Here is a 26201-nt window from a genome sequence, read left to right on the forward strand (position 1 = left end):
TATTTCCATTCACATAAGGAGCCTGAAGCAGTGACAGAAAGGGGCTTCTCCTACTCCAGGAGACCTACTGGCACTTTTTGCCCTTAACTTTAGGGAAACTTTGCACTGAGCCGCAGGCTACACAAACTGCATTCACTTGATTTCCTGTGGACACTGGAAAAGGGAGACATCTCCAGTGATGGCAAGGGGAGCACTGCTGGCAGCCCTGGGCCTGTGGATCCACTACCTCACTGCTCCCTGTACAGCTACTGCCACGACACAAGCCACTGTCCCAAGTAAGTCTGAGTCCTTGGCGTGGGAGAAACACTGGAAGCTGCAAGACAATATCACTTTTGCAAACATCAACTGAATTTCTGTTTGTGACTTTATACTAAAGGGGGGAGTGCTGGGGATGTGCACAGGGGAAAGGGGGGCTGCTGGGGACATGCACAGGTGGGTATCAGAGCATGCATGGGGGAGACAAGATTGAGGTGCAGTGGGCATGTCCAGGTGGCTGTTGGGGATGTGCATGTCAGAAAGAGAGGAGGTTTGAGGGGCATGCATGGTGACGCCCAGGGTTATGACTAGAGAGATGCAGGGGGATGTTGGGTGCATTCACAGGAAGGAAAGAAGCATCGGGGCATGCACAGGGGAGGATGTGAGGTGGATAGGAGGGGCTGTTTGGGGCATGTACGGAGGAGGGGTGTGGGGCAGGCAAGAGGTTGTTTGGGGGAGGGTGTGGGGCATGCACAGGGGAGGGTGTGGGGCAAGCGGGGGTCTGGGGGCATGGATAGGGTGGCTGTGGGGCAGGCAGGAGGGGCTGGGGGCATGGATAGGGTGGCTGTGGGGAAGGCAGGAGGGGGCTGGGGGCATGGATTGGGTGGCGGTGGGGCAGGCTGGAGGGGGCTGGGGGCATGGATAGGGTGGCTGTGGGGCAGGCAGGAGGGGGCTGGGGGCATGGATAGGGTGGCTATGGGGCAGGCAGGAGGCGGCTGGGGGCATGGATAGGGGAGGGTGGGGCAGGCAGTGGGGGCTGGGGCATGCACAGGGGTGGCTGGGGGGCAGGCAGGAGGGGGCTGGGGGCATGCACAGGGGTGGCTGGGGGGCAGGCAGGAGGGGGCTGGGGGCATGCACAGGGGAGGCTGTGGGGCAGGCAGGAGGGGGCTGGGGGTATGCACAGAGGAGGGTGTGGGGCAGCCTGGGCCACGCACGGGAGGGAGGGAGGGAGGGGCGAGGGGCGCGCCGGGGGAGGGGGCGGGGCGGGGCGGCGAGGCCCGGGTGGGGAGCGCGCGGCGCGGGCGCTGGAATGCCTGGCACGCGGCCCAAGGTCACCGTGGCGCGCGGCCCGGCGCGGCGGGGGAAGTCCCTGCGGCTTGGCCGCTCCCCGGGCGTGGCTGTGGCCGGGGGCTGCTGGGCTGGCCGGGCGCGCGGGCCCTTTGCCCGGGGTGCCGGAGCCGCGCGGGCGAGCCAGGCCAGCAGTTGTGCGCCTCGTGCCCGGGGCTGCACACACCCGAAAGGGAGACACTGGCCCCTGCCCCAAATTGCTGCAGTCCCAGGCCGGGGTCTCCTACAGCGCTGTCACTGCCCTGCGCCGCTGGAGTCCCTCCTGCTCTGCCCCAGGGAGACGAGAATCAGGCCCCTGGCCCTAGGCAGGGCACGGGGTTACGGGTCCCTAGGGTCTTCTCCAGCACTGACATGCGGGGACTGACGGCCAGGAGATGCTGCCAGTGAACAAGCAGGGGACTGGGTTCCTTTTTTCCCCATGAGCAATGTGGCATCTGATTGCCCCCTGTTGGTGATAAAGGCACCTCCTGTTGGTGCTGCTGCTGTCAGGCGGCTGGCTGGCAGGAGGCGCCCATGACCTCACGGGAGCTGGGCCCTAGTTGTGGGTGTATGTTTATTGGGTGGGTCAAGTGGCCCATCCCATTGCACAATAGACACAGCTGGAACATCTTGAGCCTGTTTTAAAAACCGAAATTAGTTGCAACATGTAGTAACAATGCAGTGGTGGTGTAACTAATGCCTTTACAGAAGGTGAAGCAATTAGAGTAAAGTTTGAAGAGGAATATAACACATAGTGGAGATATATATATAGCACACACAGAACATGGAATGGAAGAATATATCATCTAGAGAATAGTAGAATTTCACTAATTTTCACTTTGTTAATCCACAAAACTAATACACTTTCAACAAAGAAACTTTCAACCAACTTTTCATCAAAGGTGGGAGAGAGACTAATGCATTTTAAAAATCTAAGCAGTTAGAAAAAAGTTTGGACGTATCTGTTGGAAACCACCAAGTGAAACTAAGATGGTAGCTAGCTATGGCCCAGATCCTCAGCACTCAGGGCCGCCCCGTTCGCCGCAGGCATTTAAGCAGAGGGAGCTGGGCAGGGGGGCGCGGAGAGGGCTGCCTGCAGCAAATAATGGGGGGCAGCACGCAGGGGAACTCCCCGCCCCAGCTCACCCCTGCCCCGCCTCCTCCCTGAGCACGCCGTGGCCGCTTCACTTCTCCCGCCTCCCAGGCTTGCGGCGCCAATCAGCTTAGGCGCCGCAAGCCTGGGAGGCGGGAGAAGTGAAGCAGCCATGGCGTGCTCGGGGTGCTTGTGCGCGGAGCAAGGGTGAGCTGGGGCCGGGGGGGGGGGGGGTGCCTCAGGGCGGAGGGTGGGAGGTGAGGAGCTGCCGCAAGGGGGGTGCCTCAGGGCGAGGGGGAGAGCTGCCGCGGGGATGGCGCCTCAGGGCGGGGGCGCGGTGGGGGGAGGGCACAAGGTGGAAGTTTCGCCTAGGGCGTGAAACATCCTTGCACCGGCCCTGTCAGCAGTACTTACATGCCTAACTGCCTTTGAGGATCTGGGGCTACATTTACATGCCTAACTGCCTTTGAGGATCTGGGGCTACATTTTTTCTCATTATTGACACTTCCTTGGGAAACCTTAAAAAGAAAATGAATGGAGTGATAGGGCCATAAGTTGGGTGACTATATCAAGTTGGCAAGAGCAAAAACAGGACAAATGCCCACTTTTGCCAAAAAAGTCTGGACGGCTGGGACAGAGCTTAAAAAAGGGACTGTCCTGGCCAAAACATGACATATGGTCACCCTAGGCCACAGTGAAAAGGAATATATTCTCACCTTGAATCTAATCTTATTCTATCGGTGGTAATTCTAGGGCACCCATCACAATAATAGCTTAGTGGCATAAAATGAGAATTCTCTTCTCTCCCAGAGCAAATTTGTAAACATCGTTTTCATTCCTATAGCTACGTCCTTGCTTTGAAGCCTTTTTGCTTAATGTGTTAGTTCTCGCTAATAACAGATGATGTGGGAACCACTTGTGAGACCATCTCAGATCTAGCCATGCCATGAGCCTGATGTAGCATTCCTTTAAACTCTCATTGAAGTCATTGGGTGTTTTAGGAGCAGAGGACAGCAGGATCTGGGCCGCAGGAAACATAACATCTGAATCCTTAAGAAACAATACACAGAGATGGTCAAAGGAAGATTATATTTACAGGGCTAAATTCTAATCTCAGTTTAATCAGTGTAAATCTGGAGTAATTCCACCTAAATCAAAGGAGTTACACCAGTTTACATTAGTGTAAACAATTGAAAAATTTGGTCCCCAGCTTTTAATATTACTTGTAAATTCTGTGTTTGGGATAGCTCTGCCAGAGCGGCTGGTGTATGAACTTTCCAGCAGAATCTTTGCACTTCTGAGAGGGCATATTGGAGAACTAACTGCGTAGTGCAATCATAGGATCCTGTTAGATTTATTATGTATGAGAAAATCTCATATTTGGGAAACTGGCCGGTAATTATACTCCCTTGGGCATCATTATAAAAAGGGCCCTTGTGTTTATTATTGTAGAAGTCTGCTCACAGCTGCACTTTATCATCTTAACACTGTTTTAAAGAGTGATTATTTACAGTGTTTTAGGATGCTAGGACCACTGAGCTTTGTGGATGGTCCTAAAATGTAGGAGAGATGATCCAGTGTGTCTAAAGGATGGGAAAGTACCCCCAGTGTCTTATTTTACAAACATACCAAATGCACTTTAGGGATGCAGTCATTCCACAGGGAATGACTTGGGCTTTGAACCAGCGTGTGCAGACATTTGTGCCCACATGGAGTCCATCTGAGTCCTATGGAGCAATGTGCAAGTGCAGTACTTAGCCCACATAATATTTATTGCAGGATTTAGGCCACGGAGTTCTTTCCTCACGTGTGGGATCAATAAACTAAGTTGAAGCTCTTGCACACTGTAGTTAAACAATAGCCTGCTTTATGGGTTGTTTTGTGGAGTTGTAACAAACAGTGTGATTCTATTGTATTGTTTAAACCACTCAGATCAAATCAAGCATGATTAGTTCTGTAATTTAGTCCTTGCAAAGGCATTTCACTTGTCTGAGTTACAAAACTTTACTCTGTTAGGGAACATGGGCTGATATAAGAAGCTTGGTGGGGTATTCAAGGTGACTGAGACGTGATGTTCTATTGCGCTTTATCAGCTGTAGGACTGGTTATCTCAGCAGAACTCTCACTGTTGTTTGTGTCAATATTTGAGCATATGTGTGTTAATTTCAATGGAGCTGTGCCAGCCGAGGATCTAACCCATGATGTTTTTATGTATCTAACAATTTGAATTTCCACATCTGCGTATGTAACATGATGAATGATGAAATTCTTGTTTTTCCAAGATTCCTTCCTGAATCCACAGTTCAAATCCATTGATCCATAGTGAATAATTATTTAGATCTTATGATACTTCATATCCTACACCTACATGGGGTAGTTCTGCTTGCTCAAACTTCAATTCTCAACCCACCCAACAATAGGGATCAATTCAATGAAGGGCACAGTCTTTCTGCCATTGAAGTAAATGGTAATTTTGCCATTGACTTCAGTGGGAACAGGATCGGGTCCATAATGCTCGATTCTATCATTCCACTTGAGTCAGGAGCCATTTCAATGTCTATAGAAGTCAATGGGAGTCTTTCTTTTGGCTTCAGTAGGCAACAGATCAGGCCATAACGTCAGTGGAGTTACTGCTGATTTTCACGGCTGCAGTACTGCCAACCTCATGCGGTCAAAAATCACAAGTTAACCTCAAAAAATCATGAGCTTGACTTAAAAATCACAAGGATTTTTTAAAAAACAATAAATATTTATTTTGCTTATGGGTGCTTATGGGAACACTTGTTTCACTTGTAGATTCCTCCCCACCAAGAGGGCTAGAAAAGTATACTTTTTAACAAAAGGAAACGTAAGATTCTCTTGTAGCCTCCTGATTCCAGCGCCAGGGCTTTAAGAAAAACACCAAATATTGTGAGACTTGGGATAAAATCATGAGAATGGGCAACATTGCTAGGGCAGTATCAGAAAAGCAAGTTCTTTCTGTGCAGAATCTTCACTTGGCCTGTTATTCATAACACTTCTGCTTCCTTCAATTACAAAAATAAAATAAGAAACAAAACATTGTAGATTGTTATTTTGACTGGCTCCCGGACAAATATTATGGTTAAAATGTGTACAATAAAAAGCCCAGAGTGAATTTCATGGCAAGAAAATTGAGTTTCTTTATAGTGCATCATCCCTACACAGATAACAAATGCCAGAAAATTATACTTTGTATTTAAAAATATGCCTCTAAAAGGTACTGCAGCACTGACTACAATGATATTAATGTGCATAAAGCAACATGCATGCTTTCATACCTTGCTGAATCAGGACCATAGCAAATATTAATTTTTAAAAAGGAATAATTTTGCACTTAAGTCACCATTCCCTATAAGGCCTTGTCTAAACACAAAGTTGCACCATCTTACCTAAAATTGGTTGAAAACCTCTGTGTGGATACTCTTCATTTGACTGAAACCTGACTTCTATCAATTTTAGCTTATGTCCATTCTGTGCCAAATTCAGCTAAATTAATATAAGCCATTTTAAACCAATAAAAGATTGGAGGGACAATGCAGCAGTTTCACTAAATTGTTTTTAAAACCCACTTTTAGTTAAACTGACGTGAGTTTGTGTATAGACAACGCTACGTTTCTTTGGCTCTGTGTAAGAACTCAATGGTTAAAACCCTGCATCAGAATTTCCTTGCAGCTAGTTTACAAATATGAAACTAAAGTGGTGTGATGAGATTTTCTTCTCTTTATGGTCCCTACAATCATTATACCTTCAAGAAAAGGTATTATTATTCAAACTAATTTGTGCTGGTACAACAAGATATTGCTTTTATCCTTTGAACAGGGGCACAAATTGAACTGGCAAATTTTAGTTTTCTGAGTGGCTGTACATGGCTGTTTAATAATGTGTCTTAGCTGGGCCTACTTTTAGCCCATAGACCTTCTTTGTTATTTTAAAGCAGTATGTAGTTCATATGTATTTAAGCACTGTTCAGCAAGGGAGATCTAGGTTAGATATTAGAAAAGATTTTCCTAACTATAAGGATAGTCAAGTACTGGAACAGGTCACCATGGAAGATTGGGGAATCCCCTTCATTGGAGGTTTTTAAGGATAGGTTAGACAAACACTTGTCAGGAATGGTCTAGATATACTTGGTCCTGTCTCAGTATGTGGTGAGGGACTAGATGACCTCTTGAGGTCCTTTGCAGCCTATATTCAGTGTGTGTGTGGTGCATATGAATGAATGTGTGTACACATGCACGCATGCTGAAATTGCAGATTCTAAATGGTCAGAAGGGGGAAAGAATTGTAATTGTAGTGAATTCTTGTTTTAAGATGTGAGTTGCAGCCAAATCATCTTATGCTGTGATCTAATCAGATTTTGCATGCCAAACAAAGGGAGGTCAGGCCAGTACTTGAGGAAGACCTCCAATGAACACCTCAGAACAGCAGGAAGTAATTATTGGTGACTCGCACATACATAATGTATGCTGAGTAAGTACCTACCTGGTGTACTTTGCTGCTGAAGATGCTGCCCTTCAGCTGAGTCCCTGACCATTTGTGGCCACTAAAGAGTCCATGGCACTTATTGTAAGTACAGGGTTGCTAATCCTGGCAGTCTAGATGAATCACTATTCATTTTGACTTCCTAGATCTCCCCTGCAATTTCTGCTGGACATAGTAACCACCTTCTCCTCCTCTGACCAATGGCTCATGGCTTTGCACGGTTACATGGTTGATGTGGTCGCAGAGGTGACTTCATTTCAGTAGTGGATGAAATGGTCCCTATATATAAAGGTGTTTTATGAGGCTGAATTAATGAATATTGGTAAAGCACTTGGAGCTCCTCCAATGAAAGGTGCTATAGAAATGCAAGCTCTTCTTGTTAATAATCACATACACGTCAATGTAAGAGCATTCCTGGGAGTTAAGTGTATTATAAACTAGAGGGTCTATTCCATGCAGTGTGGTAGCTGTGTCAGCCCCAGGATATTAAAGAGAAGGTGTGTGAGGTAGTATCTTTCTTTTAGAGGGTATACGCTCAGCTACTCAGAAATAATAGTCTATGTATTGAAATGGACACACTATTAAGCAGATGCCAGTTTAGTCTATATTTTGGATGATTATCAAATAGTCTTAATGCAGTGGGGAATTGCCATGTAGTAGCTAAATACAAAGAAAATAAAGGGAATGCAGCTGGAGTATTCTTGTTTGCCTTCCTGTATGAAACAGGACCTTACACATGCAAAGTCTTTATGAGGGTCTGTGCATTTCATAGTTGAAAGCTGCTTTTATTCCTTTTTAAGACTTTATTGAGTCATCACTGAGTGGAAAGTTAAACAGTTTGATGTTTAACTAAGAACTATTCAGCCTTCAGGGCTTTCTCTCTCTGGGTTGAAGAAAAATGATCCTAGTTACTCTAAGGCTGTTTTTCAGAAAGAGGGTAATGGATTAAAGAGATAATTAACATTTGTGGTGAGAGTGAGAAGTTCTGAATGGGCTGTACATGGGCGGGGGGCAGAAATCCCCAAAGGGGGCAATTTATAAGGAATAGATAAAGCCAGGTCTACACTAGATACTTTTACTGGTATTGCAATGTCATTTAGGGGGTGTGACTTTTATTTCTTTATTTATTGCCAGTGTCAGGGCCGACTCCAGCTTTTTTGCCATCCCAAGCGGCGAAGAAGGAAGGGGGGGGGGGAAGTAAAACCACGATTGGCAGCACTTTGGCGGCAGCTCTACCATGCTGCTTCATTCTTTGGCGGCAATTCGGCGGCTGGTCCTTCCCTCCGAGAGAGACTGAGGGACTTGCCGCCGAAGACCTGGACGTGCCGCCCCTTCTGATTGGCCGCCCCAAGCATCTGCTTCCTGCGCTGGTGCCTGGAGCTGGCCAGTGTACAAATGTCAAGTGCCCTAGTGTAGACAGTACTGCTGGCATGAAAGTGCTTTTGCCCATATAGCTAATATTGTTGTATCGCTGTTTATTTGTGATATGCTGGATGCTAACACCCACAATAATAGTTATGTTTTGTTTGCAGGACTTCAGAGCACATGCAATACTAACAGTTTAGGCCTCAGTTCAAGAAGGTAATTTAAGCATGGGTATAACTTTAAGCACATGAGGAATCCAATTAACTTCAGTGCATCTACTCAAGTGCTTAAATTTAGGCATTTGCTTAATTACCTTGCTGAATAAGGCAATTTAACTGAACACAAAAGGTTGGGTTTTAAATCAATGAAGCATATATAATACATGGAATTACATATATAATATATGAAATTTACAGAATGACAATATTGAAAAATATAGATACCAAGCAGGAAATATTCTCTCATTCTTAACATCTTCCTTCCAGAAAATCAACTTTCTGTCATGGAAAAAAATCAAGCAAAAATGGCCATTATTTGTGTGTGTCTTGCAAAATGCCATACTTTGTATCTTTGTGTTCTCTGCTCTGGGTCTGAGCATTTAATGATTATATTCCCAGAACTCTGTGAAATCCTGCTGCAAATGGTGCCAATAGACAAACTGGTAAACAGAACTGAGCAGTATTGGCTTTTGCTGTGTTGAGAAGAGGAGAAATCAATATTTGCTAAAAGGAAATCTGCCAACTAAGGCCCCAGTTCAGCAAAGCATTTATGCACATGTCTAGATACATCTCTGTTCAGCAAAGCCTGTAGTTAATCACAAGCTGAAGTGCTTTGCTGAGAATAAGGATGGCCTGGATACATCAGGGCCTAAAAAGGGGCAGAAATATTGGTTTCTAGTTTTTAGGAGAGTATTCTAAACAGAGGAAATACTATTATAAAAGTGTATGATTTTTATACTGCACTGAGTGTGAAATCCAAATAGCACTCACTTTCCTCCTTCCTCTTGTCATAAAAATGAAAAGCAATTTATATTTTTATTCTGAAAGCAGAGGAATTTCTCCAAGAAAGAACTGCTCATTGCATGCATAGCATACCACATGCCATGTTGGGTTGGACTAGATGACCTCCTGAGGTCCCTTCCAACCCTGAGATTCTATGATTACTAATATGCCCTTTCTCCTTCCCTAGAATGGATATAGAGCAGCTTTTCTTAGAAAGTTGGTTATCAGATTGTCTGTCTGACGTAATATTGCCTTTGAAACATGGGCTTCTGTTTTGTTAGCTCAGTTTTAATCCCCAAGGCTGCCTTTTGACCTTCCCACTTGCTTTTTTTTCTTAGTCAGAACAAACTCAGACACCCACATTGAATAAAAGCATGGATGAGTTTGCTGCTACTCATTAATTACTGAAGAATCCGTTTGTTATTGCTTAAGTGATTTTCATTAAAGCTGAAATTATGGGGAAGACACACCATCAATACTATGAAGCTTATTAGGAACTCAGTGATTTCTCCCTCTTCCCCCACCCCTCAATTTGAAACCCTTGGGCATTTCTCCACAATCCAGTGCTAATTGCTTTTCAGATGCACCAGTTTTATCTCTTCCATTAGGGATTAAAATAGAAGCCTAAAATAAACACATACTCCTATAATTGGTCAGTTTCTACTGTCCTTGTTCTGGCAGGGAAATGGGCCTTAGAGTAGGGTGAAATTGATTTTACCTTGTCTTCTGACATCTTTAGATCTGTGATGATCAAAAGGTTTGGTTTTTTTTATTATGCATTTTCCTAAACCTGTTTTAATACCTGTTTCCAATATGCTGTCTCCACTATAGGAAGCACCATAGAAACAAAGAGAGACTTTGAGGGGATCGAGAGCAAATTTTCCTTAAGGACAGCTGACGAACCTGATGATGACATCTGCTACTTGGTCCCTGGTCAAGAAGACACTGTGGCACGATGCAACTTCAACCATACCAGTAAAACCTTTGTGGTGATCCATGGATGGACGGTAAGAGGAAACTTCTCCTGGAGCTGAGCTGCAGTCAGAACTGCTATTGATGTCAGTGGGAGCTCCACACACACAGAGCGACTGCAGTGTCAGGCCCTGTAGTGAGTTACTTGCATAAGCCTGGTGCATTTCAGTGCCATCCACTGAAATGCACTGAAACTTTAGCCCGTGGCAGACGTGTGTTTACAGTAAAAAAGGGTTTTACTTTCCCCATTGTATGGCTCCTTCAGCATTTGGGGGGTGGCGACTCTCTCTCACTATATGTATGTGTAGCATCTAACCCAGTGAGGAGCCAATCTCAGCTGAGGCTTCTAGGTGCTACTGCAATACAAATAATAATGTGAAATCTCTTTTCAGGTAACTGGAATGTACGAGAGCTGGGTCCCAAAGCTGGTGGATGCTCTGTATAAGAGAGAACCCGACTCTAATGTCGTCGTTGTAGATTGGCTAAGTCGTGCCCAGCAGCATTATCCAGTATCTGCTGCCTACACTAAACTGGTGGGAAAGGATGTAGCAATATTTATTGACTGGATGGAGGTAAGCACTTGTACAGAGTGCTAGATCACTTGGATTGTGTAGGTGCTAGGAGTTAGACTAGTTTAACGGTACAGTTTAGTTTGTTCTATCTCCATTCTAGATTTCTTTCAAGAGGAACTTCAGGCCATTCAGAAAGTGGATGTGATTTTTCTAGCCAAAGATTTAATAATGGAGGCAAAACTAGGTACATGTTCTACGTGGCTCGCACACACACGTCTGAACAGCTTTGGAGAGATCACAACTGGAAGAGTGTGTGTTCATTTGTAGTCATTTCAACAGTAGAAAGATTCTGATGAACCAGCGGGAATTCAGAGAGGCATGGAAAGGGATGGAGGGGTTGAATTATCAGGAAAAGTTAAAAGAATTGAAGTATAGCTTTCCTAGAAGACAATGAAGGCAGGGCACATGGTAAGAGGAACTGACATTGGTGCAGACCAACGGTCTAAAGTTAGGCGCCTAAATCTGTACTTAGGACTGATTTCATAGTTGCTGAGCAACCCCAGTACACAATGAAGTCCACAAAGTGTGACTGGGGCAAGAAGGAGAATGCTGTCCCTCGGGGGGGCCCGGGACAAATCAGCCTCCCCGCTAGTCTCCTCAGCATCCGTCCAGCACGCCCCCGCCGTCTGCTGCTCTCCTCCTCACCATCTGCCCGCCTGCTTGCCTTCCCATTCGCTTCCTCATCCCTCTTGCCCTCCCACCTCCCCTCGCTGCCTGCCTCCTCACCCCCTCCCACCTGCTCACCTCCCCGTTCGCCTCCTCATCCCGCTTCCCCTCCCGCCTCACCTTGCCACCCGCCTCCTCGCCTGAATATCAGGACAAATATCAGGACTGATCGTACATCGGTTGGGACGCAGGACAAAGGGCTAGATATCTGGACAGTCTGATTTTTATCAAAGCACGGGGCCCGCCAAAGCCCAGGGCAGCCGCCCCGATTTGCCCTACCCAAGGGACAGCTCTGAATCGGGCATATTGATTCCCTGAGCAATACTTAGCTACTGCCCAACATCTTGTTTGATGGAGGCCAATACCACATGCCTCGGGAGAAGTTGCAAGAAACCCCATAGTTGGATAATTAAGAAATAACATGCTCTTTGGAAAATCTCTTCCTAAGTTCCATCTGTCAGTGATGAGCTTATGTCCTGAAGCATAAGTGTTTATATACATAAAATGTCTTAATCCTCTCTGCATCTTTGGATGTTCTCATTATCTATCTAAATGTCTAAGGCCGTGGCTTCACTGGGGAAAAAGGATGTTCTTAAATCACGTTCACTAACACAAGATAAAATCCTAGTAAAAAGGCAGTTCGGAGTCTTCACATGAGTTAGCAGGTCAGGATCAGAACCCCGCTACCCCGTAGGCTAAGTCCACTCCTCGGGGGAGGGGTTTCAGAAGCACTCAGTGCTCAAAAGCTGGCCTGCTCTCCTCCCATTGATGTCGTGGCCAATGCCGAGTGCTTTTGAAAGTCCCCCCTACACCTTTTTAAAACCCCATTAAGATCTTAGACTCAGCAATCCATTGTTCTTGTATTATAACAGTAGTCTACACAATATCGGAATGGCAGAAGGAGAGGGGGTTTTTATTGTAGGGTGGTACTAGGGGACAAGGCTAAGAAAAGGAAAATCTAGGATAAATAGCAGGAGACATTTCTTAGTGGTGAAATCTCTTAAACTATGGAATAGCCTCCCAAGTGCCAAGTGGAAACCCCTCACCTGGGACAGGTTAAACTAGACTGGACAAAGCACCAGAAAATATAGCATAGGGAACAATGCTGCTATGGTATCAGGGTAGTGCTGTGATTCGTATGAAAATCAATTATGGGATATGTGCACAGCTCACCCTTTCTGAGCTGGGCAGTGATGAGAGCAGCATATATGAGGTCAGCCTTGCTTGACATTAATTTTCTTTAGGAGAAGATTTTCAAAAGCACAAATGGGAGTGAAGTGCCCAACTCCCAATGGCTTTCACTGGGAGTCTATCTGCCTTTGTGCCTTTGAACTATAGAACCACAAGGTTAGGGGGAACCGCAAGGGTCATCTTGTCTAGCCCCCCAAATCTGCCATTAATCTTTTACATGGCACCTAATCCTGTCCCCACTGAAATAAATGTCAAACCATATTGTCTTCACTCAGGGACTGAGTAGGTTTACAGTAAATTGCAATTTTTCAGATACTTTTTCTGTCTTAATTGTTTTGGTTTTGCACCCTTGGAATTTAAACTTTTTTTTTTTAAATCTTCCATAGGAACAATTCAATTACCCACTCGACAACCTCCATTTGCTGGGCTATAGTCTTGGTGCCCATGCTGCTGGGATTGCTGGAAGTCTGACCAAAAAGAAGATTAACAGGATCACTGGTAAGAAAAACCCTGCTATGCGGTTTGTGCGCTCACAAAGAGAGAATGGGGGAGCCTGTTTCTCCCCTGGCTTGAATATTACCTTCTTCTTGAAATTTGGTTTGGTTTTAGCTAGGGCTGTTGATTAATCACAGTTAACTCATGCGATTAACTCAAAAAAATTAATCGTGATTTTTAAAAATTAATCGTGATTAATCGCAGTTTTTTAATCACACTGTTAAACAATAGACTACCAATTGAAATTATTAAATATTTTGGATGTTTTTCTACATTTTCATATATATTGTATTCTGCGTTGCAAATGAAATCAGTGTATATTATTTTTATTACAAATATTTGCCCTCTAAAAAACACAAGAAATAGTATTTTTCAATTCACCTCAGACAAGTACTGTAGTGCAATCTCTTTGTCCTGAAAGTGCAATTTTCAAATGTAGGTTTTTTTTGTTACATAACTGCACTCAAAAACATAACAATGTAAAACTTCAAAGCCTACAAGTCACTCAGTCCTACTTCTTGTTCAGCCAATTGCTCAGACAAACAATTTTGTTTACATTTACAGAAGATACTGCTGCCCACTTCTTATTTACAATGTCATCAGAAAGTGAGAACAGGCATTTTCATGGCACTTTTGTAGCCGGTGTTGCAAGGTATTTACATGCCAGATATGGTAAACATTCGTATGCCCCTTTATCCTTCGGCCACCATTCCAGAGGACATGCTTCCATGCTGATGACGCTCGTTAAAAAAATAATGCGTTAATTAAATTTGTGACTGAACTCATTGGGGGAGAACTGTATGTCTCCTGCTCTGTTTTACCCGCATTCTGCTATATATTTTGTGTTATAGCAGTCTCAGATGATGACCCAGCACATGTTCATTTTAAGAACAGTTTCACTGCAGATTTGACAAAATGCAAAGAAGGTACCAATGTGAGATTTCTAAAGAGAGCTACAGAACCCAAACCACCAAAAAAGAAAATCAACCTTCTGTTGGTGGCATCTGACTCAGATAATGAAAATGAACATGCATCGGTCCGCACTGCTTGGGATTGTTATCGAGCAGAATCTGTCATCAGCATGGAGGCATGTCCTCTGGAATGGTGGTTGAAACATGAAGGGAGGGACCATATGACTCTTTAGGTCATCTGGCACGTAAATATCTTGCAACGCTGGCTACAACAGTACCATTTTGCAAACTTTCAGGTGACACTGTAAACAAGAAGCAGGCAGCATTATCTCCTGCAAATGTAAACAACCTTGTTCATCTTAGCGATTGACTGAACAAGAAATATGACTGAGTGAACTTGGAGGCTCTAAAACTTTACATTGTTTTATTTTCAAATGCAGTTATTTTTTGTATATAATTCTACATTTGTAAGTTCAACTTGCATGATAAAGAGATTGCATTTCAGTACTTGTATTAGGTGACTTGAAAAATACTATTTCTTTTGTTTTTTACAGTGCAAATACTTGTAATCAAAAATAAATATAAATTGACCGCTGTACTCTTTGTATTCTGTGTTGTAATTGAAATCAATATATTTGAAAATGTAGAAAATATCCAAAAATATTTAAATGTATTCTGTTATATAACACTGCGATTAATCACATGATTAATACGATTAATTTTTTTCTCTCTCGATAGCCCTAGTTTTAGCAATGGTGATTGTGCCTATGTTTTATGCCTTTTATTGTTGAGTTGCGAGGCCTATAGTGATTATTGATTTGTGTGATGATAGGCCCTACAGGCCTGAGCCCCACTGCGCTATGCACGGTACTTTGACCTATGCAGGCAGGAAAACTCCCAGTTTGTCCGATGACTGGCAGCAGCCATATACTGAGGCAAGGTGGGGATAGAGGGTGGGGGTTCCCTGAGGAGGGAGACCCTGAGAGAAAGGGCTTACCACCAGGGGGCAGCACCCCACATAAAAGGGCACCGGGGTCCAGGGAGGGACACGGGGCCAGAGAACAGGCGGATCACGGGCCTGCAGAGGGCGCTCCGTGCTGGAAACCAAGCTAATTCCCCGGGATCACCCGCAGGAGGCGCCGCAGGGGTGAGTTGACCCGTTTACAGTAACCCATCCACTTTGCAGTGAGAACACAGGCTAACTCACTCGAGTGCTGATAGTCCTCCAGTGCCTTCCCACAATTCCTTTCCCTTCCTCCTCTACATATGCCTAGAAAGACAGAACACACTTCTCACAATTCACTAGGAGAGAATTGTAGAGCAGCTCAATTCATTACAACACAAAGAATCATGGGATATTCCCCCAGAACCCCAGTGTTTCCCCCCAGGTGAGTGCAGCACTATACCAGTGAGGACACAATAACTTGGGTAGGGTATTGCAGTGTTGATGCTCACACTGAGGTGAAGCTAACCCCAGTGTTCAGACCCAGGTGCTGAGCCCCTGAGTTAAACTTAGAACTGTCCTAGCAACGTTAACCATCTGTTTTAGACACGTTTGCCATTATGTTACGGGAATTTGCACAGTAAGGGAAGTGGATGTAAGTGTCACAACTGAGGCTTTTATTTACTGTTAGAGCAGGTCACTTTTTTTACTTTTGAAATTTGAAATTTGAAATTTCTTTAAAAATCAGGAAAAGTGACAATGATTATTTTCATTATTCGTGGCCATCCCCCCCATACACACCTGTTTTCATACCAGCAGGTGAGCTGGTTGAAATATTTCAATTTTTTTGACATTTTGAATTTTTAAAATGTCAGGTTTCTTTCAAAATCTGGAAAAAATGGGAAAACATTTTGAGAAAAGTCTTTTTTTTTTTTCACCAGCTATAAATACTGCAAACCTGTAAGAGTTAAACTGCCTTATTTCTTTACGCATCTTTTATATACACCATATTCTGTGTAATAATAATAATGAAGCTTTAATGTCTGTATTTAATACTTTAGCATACATGAATGTGTGCTTTCATTAATGTATTTAAGGAGCTGATAATGTACACAAAACAACTTTTTTAAACTAAGGCTCCCCAAACTTGGGGACTGTAACACAGATTACATCAATTTCATCCATTGGTTTGGATTTTTTTACTCCCATGAAGGTTTAGATCCAGCTGGACCTAACTTTGAATATGCTGAAGCAACCACGCGCCTCTCCCCGGATGATGCTGATTTTGTCGATGTCCTACACACCTACACCAGGGGGTCTCCGGATCGCAGCATTGGGATACAGAAGCCCGTTGGGCATATTGACATCTACCCAAATGGAGGAGGCTTCCAGCCAGGCTGTAATCTAGGTGAAGCTCTGCGCCTGATTGCAGAAAAAGGCCTTGCAGGTAAGGCTAGTTTGGAAAGAGAAGGCTAACACCTGTCCAAGTGATCTTGGGGTGGAGTGGGAGGGACTTCCAACAGCACCTAGGGGCCGGGCTACGCTGCAGCTGGAAGTGTGAGTTCCAGCTCAGGTAGACATACGTATGCCAGCGTTGATTGAGCTAGCATGCTAAAAATAGCAGTGTTGCCATGTCTATGTGGGCGCTGGGATGGTCTAGCTGGCCCAAGTAAGTATCTAGGGTCCTGGATGGGATTGTACTTGGGCAACTCGTCTGTCCTGTCACCTGCGCCGCTGCAGCTATGCTGCTATTTTTATTGAGCAAGTTTAATCAAAGCTAGCACGCTACATCTACCAGAGCTGCTAATTGCTCCTCCTGCTCCAGCCTAGATGGACCCTTAGCTACTTAGGAGCATAAATCCTATTGAAAGTCAATGGGACTGGTGCTCCATAGGCACTTGTGACAATCCCCTCACAAGGCCCTCATCTCAAATAGATTGTTTTATCACTGATAACTCTGACTGGGTAATCTGATTCTCTTCCTTCAAAGATGTGGATCAACTGGTGAAGTGCTCTCATGAACGCTCCATCCACCTCTTCATCGACTCCCTCTTGTACGAAGACAAGCCAAGCCTGGCCTACCGCTGCAACACAAAGGAAACCTTTGAGAAGGGGCTGTGTCTGAGCTGCAGGAAGAACCGCTGTAACAATCTGGGCTATACAGTCAACAAAGTGAGAGCCAAGAGAAACAGCAAAATGTATTTGAAGACTCGCTCTCAGATGCCCTATAAAGGTAGGTGGCAGCCGTTTCATTGTGGAAAAGCGATTTTTTTTTTGTTCACGCTGCGTTGTGTGGGAGGAGAATGATGATCTTGCTTCTTTGCAAACTGAGATCAGGAGATGCTGAGCTATTGAAGATCTTTGAGTTTTTCCCTTAAGGAGAGGAGGGTGGGGAAATTGATGTAACACAGTGTTAAGGGATCCAAAGGGAAAAGGTCCTATCTTGTCTAGTGTAGTCAGTAACTCTGCTTGGAACAGTCTGACTCTCTGAATTTTTCCATCTCTTTCTTTTCCAAACTGTTGCTGGAAAAACTAAAAGCAAACCAAAGTGTGGCAAGTGACTTGTTCTGAGATGTGCAGGCATCAAACTCACACTCTATAGAGTAATGCCTGTGCCAAAGCCTGCCACTGCAAGACATACACTTTTTTTTTCTAATTGCCACAGTGGCTGGTCTGAAAAGGAAATTGCTGGAAAGAATCTGAAAGCTTTCAGCCAGGGAGGAACTGTTAAAGGTAGATGGTCAGCCGAGTAGCATTAACAGTAACATATGAAGGACCCAAGTATGGCTGTGCCACAAGCACTGAGTAAGGAGCAGCAAGAAGCTGCACTACTGCAGAAGTAAACCAAGGACAAGCACTACTCCAAGTTTCTCTGGTGCTGCCAGTGTTGGAACAGTGGTCAGACTGGAATTTGTGGGTGTTTACAGTGCAGTGGTGATTCACTGCGCCAGTTACAACAAACTTCACAGGGACTTTTTTGCACAAGAAAGAACTACTCCTTTGAGTCTGGGTGTGCAGGGTTAGCCCCAGCACTGAGACACATGAACCTTCCCCATGAAACGACACCAAGCCAGCACTGAAGCCCCAGCAAACCATTTATATTGCCATTCCAATGCCAAGCGGTAAATAACCCTGAAGTATTTGATTCTGCCATCCTTGCTCCTGTTAAGTAATCCTTAACACAAGAGAGTCCCCTTGATGTCTGTGGAACTACTCACATAACAAAGGGCTAGTCAGCTTGAGCAAGAGTGGCAGAGCCACACCAGGGTTTTGCCAAGCTGTCAGGTTTGCTTGTCTGTCTGTCTGTCTGTGTGTGTGTGTGTCTCTCTCTCTCTCTCTCTGCAGGCTGTTCTTAATGATGAATTTTCCTCTTCTGTTTCTTCCTCCACCCAGTCTTTCATTACCAGGTCAAGGTCCATTTTTTTGGAAAGGTGAATGTGACCAAGACAAATCAGCCATTCCTGGTCTCTTTGTATGGCACTGCCGATGAGAGCAAGAACATTGCTTTGATACTGTGAGTATCAACGGAAATCCAGACAAGCACAAGTACAACCCACAGCTCAGGCTGTCTCCTGCTAGGCTTGAACCACAGAGGGTATGAATCTATTGCAGCCCCAACTAAAGAACCTGTCTCTCTAGAACAAGCAGTAGAGACTTATGCTTTGAGCTCTTGTGGTTCAAATCTGGCTCAGATAGCAGCTGTCAGCCGTGCAGTACTGAGGCTTAGCATATAGTCTCCATAAGGGCCACTTTGATCAGAGATTTGAAAAAGAAACATCAAGTCAGGCTTGTGGCTCGTCATAATCAAAAATTCTCCAAGCCAAAGAAATTCAAGACCTTATTGTGACATCAGTCTTCAAGCAGAGCTCCCTACACTACGATAGCTTGGATTTGCTGTTACACAAGAGCGGTGCTCTTTTTTCCCCCCCATGGTAGAGCCTTAATGTCCTGTTCCCACTAAATTAAAGGCAAAGACTTACATGTAACTTAACATAGAGATTTGTTGTCCAACATGGGTCTGCCACAAGCCGCACAGATGGGGGTGCATAGGAGCTGACCAGCAACAGATTGACTCAGAGATGGGAGCTAGGGTGGGTTATAAGGGCCTGAGCTGAAGTCAGTGGAAAGATGCCCATTAACTACAGAACACATTGGATCAGGCCCAAAGTGAGACAGAGCATGCTTTCTCATCTCTGAAAATACACAAAGGCCTACTCACTTATTTTGTAACTTTTATTTTTTTCCACAGACCTGAAATTTCCACAAACAAGACCTATTCCTTCCTGGTTTACACTGAGGTCAATATGGGAGATCTCCTCATGCTGACATTGCAGTGGGAGAAGGAATCCATTTTCAGCTGGTCGGACTGGTGGACCTCCTATGCTTTTGACATCCAGAGGGTCAGAGTGAAGGCAGGAGAAACGCAGAAAAAGTAATGACAGTAAAAATTGAATATTGGATTTAATTGCCAGTATGTCAGGACTCTCAAGATACCTGGTGGGGGTGGAAAGAGATTAGGAGCATTTATTTGAATAAAAGCCAGGAGTCAGAGTCACAGGTACACGCTGTTTTTTGTTTTGTTTGTTTGTGCTGCTCTAGTGATGCAAAGAGCCATCAACCTGGCTCAAGCAGCTAATTAGGTTAGGTTTACAGATGTTTCACATCACTGTAGCAGCTAGAGCATCTCAGTGATTCTGGTCCCATAAATTGCACTCAGCACTATTCAGCCATGCACTTAAGTATGTGGCTAACATTGAGGATATGAGTAATCATATGGACTTCAGTGGAACTATTCATGTGCTTAAGAACCTTGCTGAATCAGCGACTTTGATGGTATTTGCAGACCAGCTCACCTCCCTCCTTCTGAGCATTTGTGTAAATAACACTTTCATCACAAAGAATGCTCATGAGAAGGGAGGGACTCCTGAACACCCTTCCACATTTGTATTCTCACAGGAAATGTGTGTGTGGCCATCTTGGAAACTCTTTATTCGCTTGGGAATCCTCTGATCAGGAGGGCAGCAACTACAGCGTGTGACTTTGTTGTGAATGAATATCGCATACCCAAAGCAGCACTCATGAGTAGTTCAGAAGCAGAAATGCATTCACATAAACCAAATTTTGAACAGTGACCATATTCATAAAGCTCAAAATCTGTTGGGAGAAAATCTGAACCGAAAAAGGAACTTAAATCTGACCAATTGTTTGTAGTGTAATACATCCAGCTCTGAATTTGGTACAGTAGTAAGTTTTTCAAAATACACAGTAATGAGAGCTGGACAAATATGGAAAAAATAATCAACAAGTAGCTTTGGCCAATAAAAGCAGCTGCTGGGTTTGGGTGAAATTGACAACATACTTCATTCACAAAGTTTCAGGGGAGCAAGATTTTTAACCAAGAATATTCAGAGAAAGCAAGTCACATGAATATTCATATGTGTAAACTCCTAGGCCAGAATTTGCACAGGAAGTGAGGTTCTTACAGCCATTTAAAAAACATGTCATTAATCACAAAGGGTGAAATTCTGTGCAGAGGGCCTGCAAAAAGTCCAATTTACCTCCTTTCCGAAATTTGTTTCTGCGTGTATAGAAGTGCTTTCCTGAATCAGGTCCCAAGAGCCTGGTTGCTCAGCATCTTGCACTGTGACCCTTTAGGAGTTGAGGTCATTCAGCACTTTGCAGAGTTGGGCCAATAAATGACACAATTTGGCTGCATGCAGTTTTCACTCTAAGTGGAGTAGCCATTTGTCCATAACAGTGCATTGAAACAAGTCAGTGTCTTTTTAAAATCTCTTACCAGTGAAGTTTCATTGTACCTAAGTTCTCTAGAAACTGCCTGTGCTGTTTGAGATTGTACAGAATTTTTATAAATGACATTACTGGAATGTTTAAAAACAAATATTGGTTTTATTTTTCACATAGGATATCTAATGTTATTTTTAGCACTGTGTAAATAGATTTTTTGGTTTGTTGGCATTTTAAAAAAAAATTAGTTTGGACAAAAATGTTTTGTCTTGGTAAAATAGTTTGTTTAGACTTTTAAATGTTTTGGATTAAGTAAAATTTAAAGGAAATTTTTAAATGGAAAGTCATTGCAAACTGAAATTTAAACATTTTGTTAAAGTGTCAAAACAAATTTTTCAATTTTTGGAGGGCGGCGGATAGAGGGGAGAGTAGGGTTGAAACTAAAAACTTGGCAAAATTGGTGAAATGTTTGTGTTGCCAAACTGACCATACTTTTTTTGCTGAAAAAATTTTCAGCTGAAAAATTTCTCTAGCCATTCCTTAACCAATTGCTCATGCATTTAAGAAACAAATGATCCCATCCTTGACAAAGGCACACTGTTTCTGGGCATTGGTTGCATTTTAAGAGCTAAAACGGTTGTCCCTGCTCAGCTGTGTGAAAACTCTTATGTTTGATCTGCAGGATGGTGTTCTGCTCTCGCGATGGGATCTCTCACCTCACAAAAGGGAAGGAGGCTGTGGTATTTGTGAAATGCGCTGCTAAGCCCAACAATACAGACACAGGGTAAGAGCTCTACTGCAACATATGATGCCACACAGACAAATCAATGAATGTAGAACATTGTTTTAAGGATGTTCTCAGTATTGGCTGAAACCAGGCAGTGCTGAAAGTCATCATAGACTCATAGACTTTAAGGTCAGAAGGGACCATTATGATCATCTAGTCTGACCTCCTGCACAATGCAGGTCACAGAATCTCACCCACCTACTCCTGTATCAAACCTGTGTCTGAGCCACTGAAGTTCTCAGATCATGGTTTAAAGACTTCAAGGTGCAGAGAATCCCCAAGCAAGTGATCTGTGCCCCACACTGCAGAGGAAGGCGAACCCCCCCCAGGGTTTCTGCCAATCTGCCCTGGAGGAAAACTCTTTTCTGACCCTGAATATGGCGATCAGCTAAACCCTGAGCATGTCAGCAAGACTCACCAGCCAGACACCCAGGAAAGAATTCTCTGTAGTAACTCAGATCCCACCCCATCTAACATCCCATCACAGGCCATTGGGCTTACTTACTGCTAGTAGTCAAAGACCAATTAATTGCCAAAATTAGGCTATCCCATTATACCATCCCCTTCACAAATTTATCAAGCTTAGTCTTGAAGCCAGATATGTCTTTTGCCCCCACTACTCCCCTTGGAAGGCTGTTCCAGAACTTCACTCCTCTAATGGTTAGAAACCTACGTCTAATTTCAAGTCTAAACTTCTTGATGGCTGTTTATATCCATTTGTTCTTGTGTCCACATTGGTACTGAGCTTAAATAATTCCTCTCCCTCCTTGATATTTATTCCTCTGATATATTTATAGAGATCAATCATATCCCCCCTCAACCTTCTTTTGGTTAGGCTAAACAAGCCAAGCTCTTTGAGTCTCCTTTCATATGACAGGTTTTCCATTCCTCGGATCATCCTAGTGGCCCTTCTCTGAACCTGTTCCAGTTTGAATTCATCCTTCTTAAACATGGGAGACCAGAACTGCACGTAATATTCCAGATGAGGTCTCACCAGTGCCTTGTATAACGATACTAACACCTCCTTATCTCTAGTGGAAATACCCTACCTGATGCATCCCAAGACCGCATTAGCTTTTTTCACAGCCATATCACATTGGCAGCTTATAGTCATTCTGTGATCAACCAATACTCTGAGGTCCTTCTCCACCTCTGTTACTTCCAACTGATGCCTCCCCAGCTTATAACAATAGTTCTTGTTATTAATCCCTAAATGCATGACCTTGCATTTTTCACTATTACATTTCATCCTATTACTATTACTCCAGTTTACAAGGTCATCCAGATCTTCCTGTATGATATCCCGGTCCTTCTCTGTATTGGCAATACCTCCCAGCTTTGTGTCATCCGCAAACTTTATTAGCACATTCCCACTTTTTGTGCCAAGGTCAGTAATAAAAAGATTGGTCCCAAAACCGATCCCTGAGGAACTCCACTAGTAACCTCCTTCCAGCCTGACAGTTCACCTTTTAGTCCGACCCATTGTAGTCTCCCTTTTAACCAGTTCCTTATCCACCTTTCAATTTTCATATTGAGCCCCATCTTTTCCAATTTAGCTAATAATTCCCCATGTGGAACCGTATCAAATGCCTTACTGAAACTGAGGTAAATTAGATCCACTGTGTTTCCTTTGTCTAAAAAATCTGTTACCTTCTCAAAGAAGGAGGTCAGGTTGGTTTGGCACGATCTACCTTTTGTAAAACCATGTTGTATTTTGTCCCAATTACCTTTGATCTCAATGTCCTTAACTACTTTTTCCTTCAGAATTTTTTCCAAGACCTTGCATACTACAGATGTCAAACTGACAGGCCTGTAGTTGCCCGGATCACTTTTTTCCCTTTTCTTAAAGATAGGAACTATATTAGCAATTCTTCAGTCATACGGTACAACCCCTGAGTTTAGATTCATTAAAAATGCTTGCTAATGGGCTTTCAATTTCATGTGCCAGTTCCTTTTAATATTCTTGGATGAAGATTATCTGGGCCCCTTGATTTTGTCCCATTAAGCTGTTCAAGTTTGGCTTCTACCTCGGATGTGGTAATATCTACCTCCATATCCTCATTCCCATTTGTCATCCGACCATTATCCCTAAGCTCCTCATTAGCCTCATTAAAGACTAAGCCAAAGTATTTGTCTAGATATTGGGCCATGCCTAGATTATCCTTAACCTCCATTCCAACCTCAGTGTTTAGCAGTCCCACTTCTTCTTTCTTTATTTTCTTCTTATTTATATGGCTATAGAACCTTTCACTATTGGTTTTAATTCCCTTTGCAAGGTCCAACTCTACATGGCTTTTGGCCTTTCTAACTTTATCCCTACATGTTCTGACCTCAATAAGGTAGCTTTCTTGTGAGAAAACAGTCTCATGAGATTGCCACATTGACTTCCATGGTAACGCTGGTTAGTGCTAGGTGAGCTTTGGGAAGCATCTGAACTTTGCCAAGGTTATCAAAACTCAAGTGACTGAATATTTGGTCCTGGTTCTCTGCCACCCTGTATAGTCATAGACCCCTGTGCAAAGGGAGAACACAAGAGGTGTAAAGCCCTACCAGGCTTACATCCATGCTTTGCACATGAGGGGCCAAGTAGGATATAAAGTGATGCCTTCTAACTCAGCAGGAAACAAGCACACTTTTGTCTTCAGGACCAGTGGCGGTTTCTTTTAAAACATGTCCATCTTCGTTTGGGCTTTACAGCTAGGTTTCAGACTGTCAGTGGTGGGGCAGTATTTGATACAGTAGCTATTTTTAGGTCTCATGGGTGCACCTGCCTATTTAGGTCTCAGTTCTCCATAGTGATGCACTAGGCCCTCACTCCAGGACTAAGTCCCATTGAAGTCAATGTGAACTGTTGGCGCTCAGCACTTCAATAAAAATCAGGTTTGTGTAATAATTAGTGACCAACAGCCATCAAAGAGTTGAGCAGGTAACATATTGTCACACTAAACAATTGTTTAGACTTTGAAAAAATCCCGCAAATAAAGCAAATCAATAAATAAACTGCTCCTATTTCTCTTTTAGAGACCAGTCTAGACCTTAAAGAAAGATCAGCTCATAAATTTTCTGAAGAATGAAGTGGATGAAACATTTCTGCTTTGGATGGAAAAATAACCCCCATTATGTCGGGTGTTGAGAACTGAATGTATTGAAATATTTAGCAGCTGTAATACTGCTGGCCTTTTAGTCTACTGTTCCTAGTTATTCTAGTAGACTCTTTTGTACAGAGTCTCAGAACACACAAAGTGGTTACTTAACTATAAAGAACATATTAGCCAAGTAGTTTAAAATACATCTACAGAAAGTGTAACATCTTGATTACCGGGAAGAATTAAGAGTTATTTTGCCTCAAAATACCACCTTGTAACAAGGTTTCTTGATATGATGTACTGTATAGCAAATTCTTAGTATTTATTGAAAAGTCTCATTTCTGGGCCTGTATTTTGGCTTTTTAAACTTGATTTGTTACTTTTAAAGATTTTTCTAAAACTGGACAGATGTCTGTTTTTGTGGTTGGGCAACATCCGTTCAGCTAATTAATGAGTTTAAAGACCCTTCGCTGACCCTCGCTCAAGGTGGTCAAATATATTTAGCATTCGGGAAAGCATATACCTACTCTTGCTAAGGCTGGTACTCAAAAGATGCCCAGGACTGAATGAATATGGAAAGAGAAAATTCTGGATAATAATGCATTGTACTTTGCAATGTAAAAACTCCAGTGCTGTGAGTACTGATTTATCCTTAGGTATGACCTGTTAATCTATACTCTGTTAAATAGTTCATCCTGCAATAAATGTCCAATCATAGGAGATGCTAGCATTTTCATTGTCCTATGATGATATTTTAACATTAATGGGTAACATCTTTTTCAAATAAAGCCATCTAAACTCTGACATCGCTCTAGGTTAGGGGCTTCAAAAGAAGTAACAAACTGAAAACTGCAGGGAACTTATTTTCATCACCTGTTTACAACACCAGTGCAAAATGAGGTGAAAACCAGACCATTCTGCTCTGACCCTTGAGTTTCAGTCTTTCGAGCCACAGCTGTTCTAGCCTTGTGTTCTCCTGTATTTTCCAGACATGAAAATGGACAGGCTGCATGATCATCCTTCCCTTTGCTGATATTCTTGTTTCCAAAGACTACTCTCTATTTATTTCTTGCCTATGACATAGGGGTAGAAGCTGTGAGCTGCAAGATTGTCTGAAATGTCACAAATTTCAGTAAGGTGCAGGATCTAGGCCATTCAAGGAGCCTGAGTGTATTGTTCACAAAACACAATGCTCTGAGATCACTTGAATTAAAAGTGCCACAAACAAACACAGAAGTACTGTAAAACTGAAGGGTTGGGGTTTTTTATAATAAATAATGTATATTTATTCGAATGCTATGAAAAGTTCAGTAGCCTTCTTCTATTAAACCATGAATCAAAAATTGGGGAGGAAATATGAGCTAGAATATGATTACAGAGCCATTTTTCGTAATCCTTGCATTTATTACAAAGCATATGGTGAAGGTGGCATTTGTGCTAAGTCATCCAGAACAAAAAACGACACCTATCTGTATGTTATTTTTCAATCAACATACCATTAGCGGATCAGGTGAACAAAGAGCTAACCCAGTGCAATATGTTGGAATGCCAACAACTCAAAAGGTGCTA

The 26201-nt window shown here is 43.4% G+C and overlaps 1 protein-coding gene across 1 annotated transcript; it reads left to right on the forward strand.

Annotated features, from left to right (window-relative positions):
* Positions 1-25926, forward strand: LPL (lipoprotein lipase). The gene is made up of 10 exons (XM_039545638.1): positions 1-275; positions 10096-10271; positions 10629-10808; positions 13052-13163; positions 16228-16461; positions 17005-17247; positions 18408-18528; positions 19264-19446; positions 21442-21543; positions 24568-25926. The coding sequence occupies exons 1-10, from the start codon at positions 179-181 to the stop codon at positions 24584-24586; spliced, it is 1467 nt and encodes a 488-aa protein (XP_039401572.1). The 5' UTR covers positions 1-178; the 3' UTR covers positions 24587-25926.
* The last annotated feature ends 275 nt before the right edge of the window (positions 25927-26201 follow it).

This window comes from Mauremys reevesii, linkage group 6 (genome assembly GCF_016161935.1).
Source record: "Mauremys reevesii isolate NIE-2019 linkage group 6, ASM1616193v1, whole genome shotgun sequence".
Lineage (NCBI taxonomy): Eukaryota > Metazoa > Chordata > Testudines > Geoemydidae > Mauremys > Mauremys reevesii.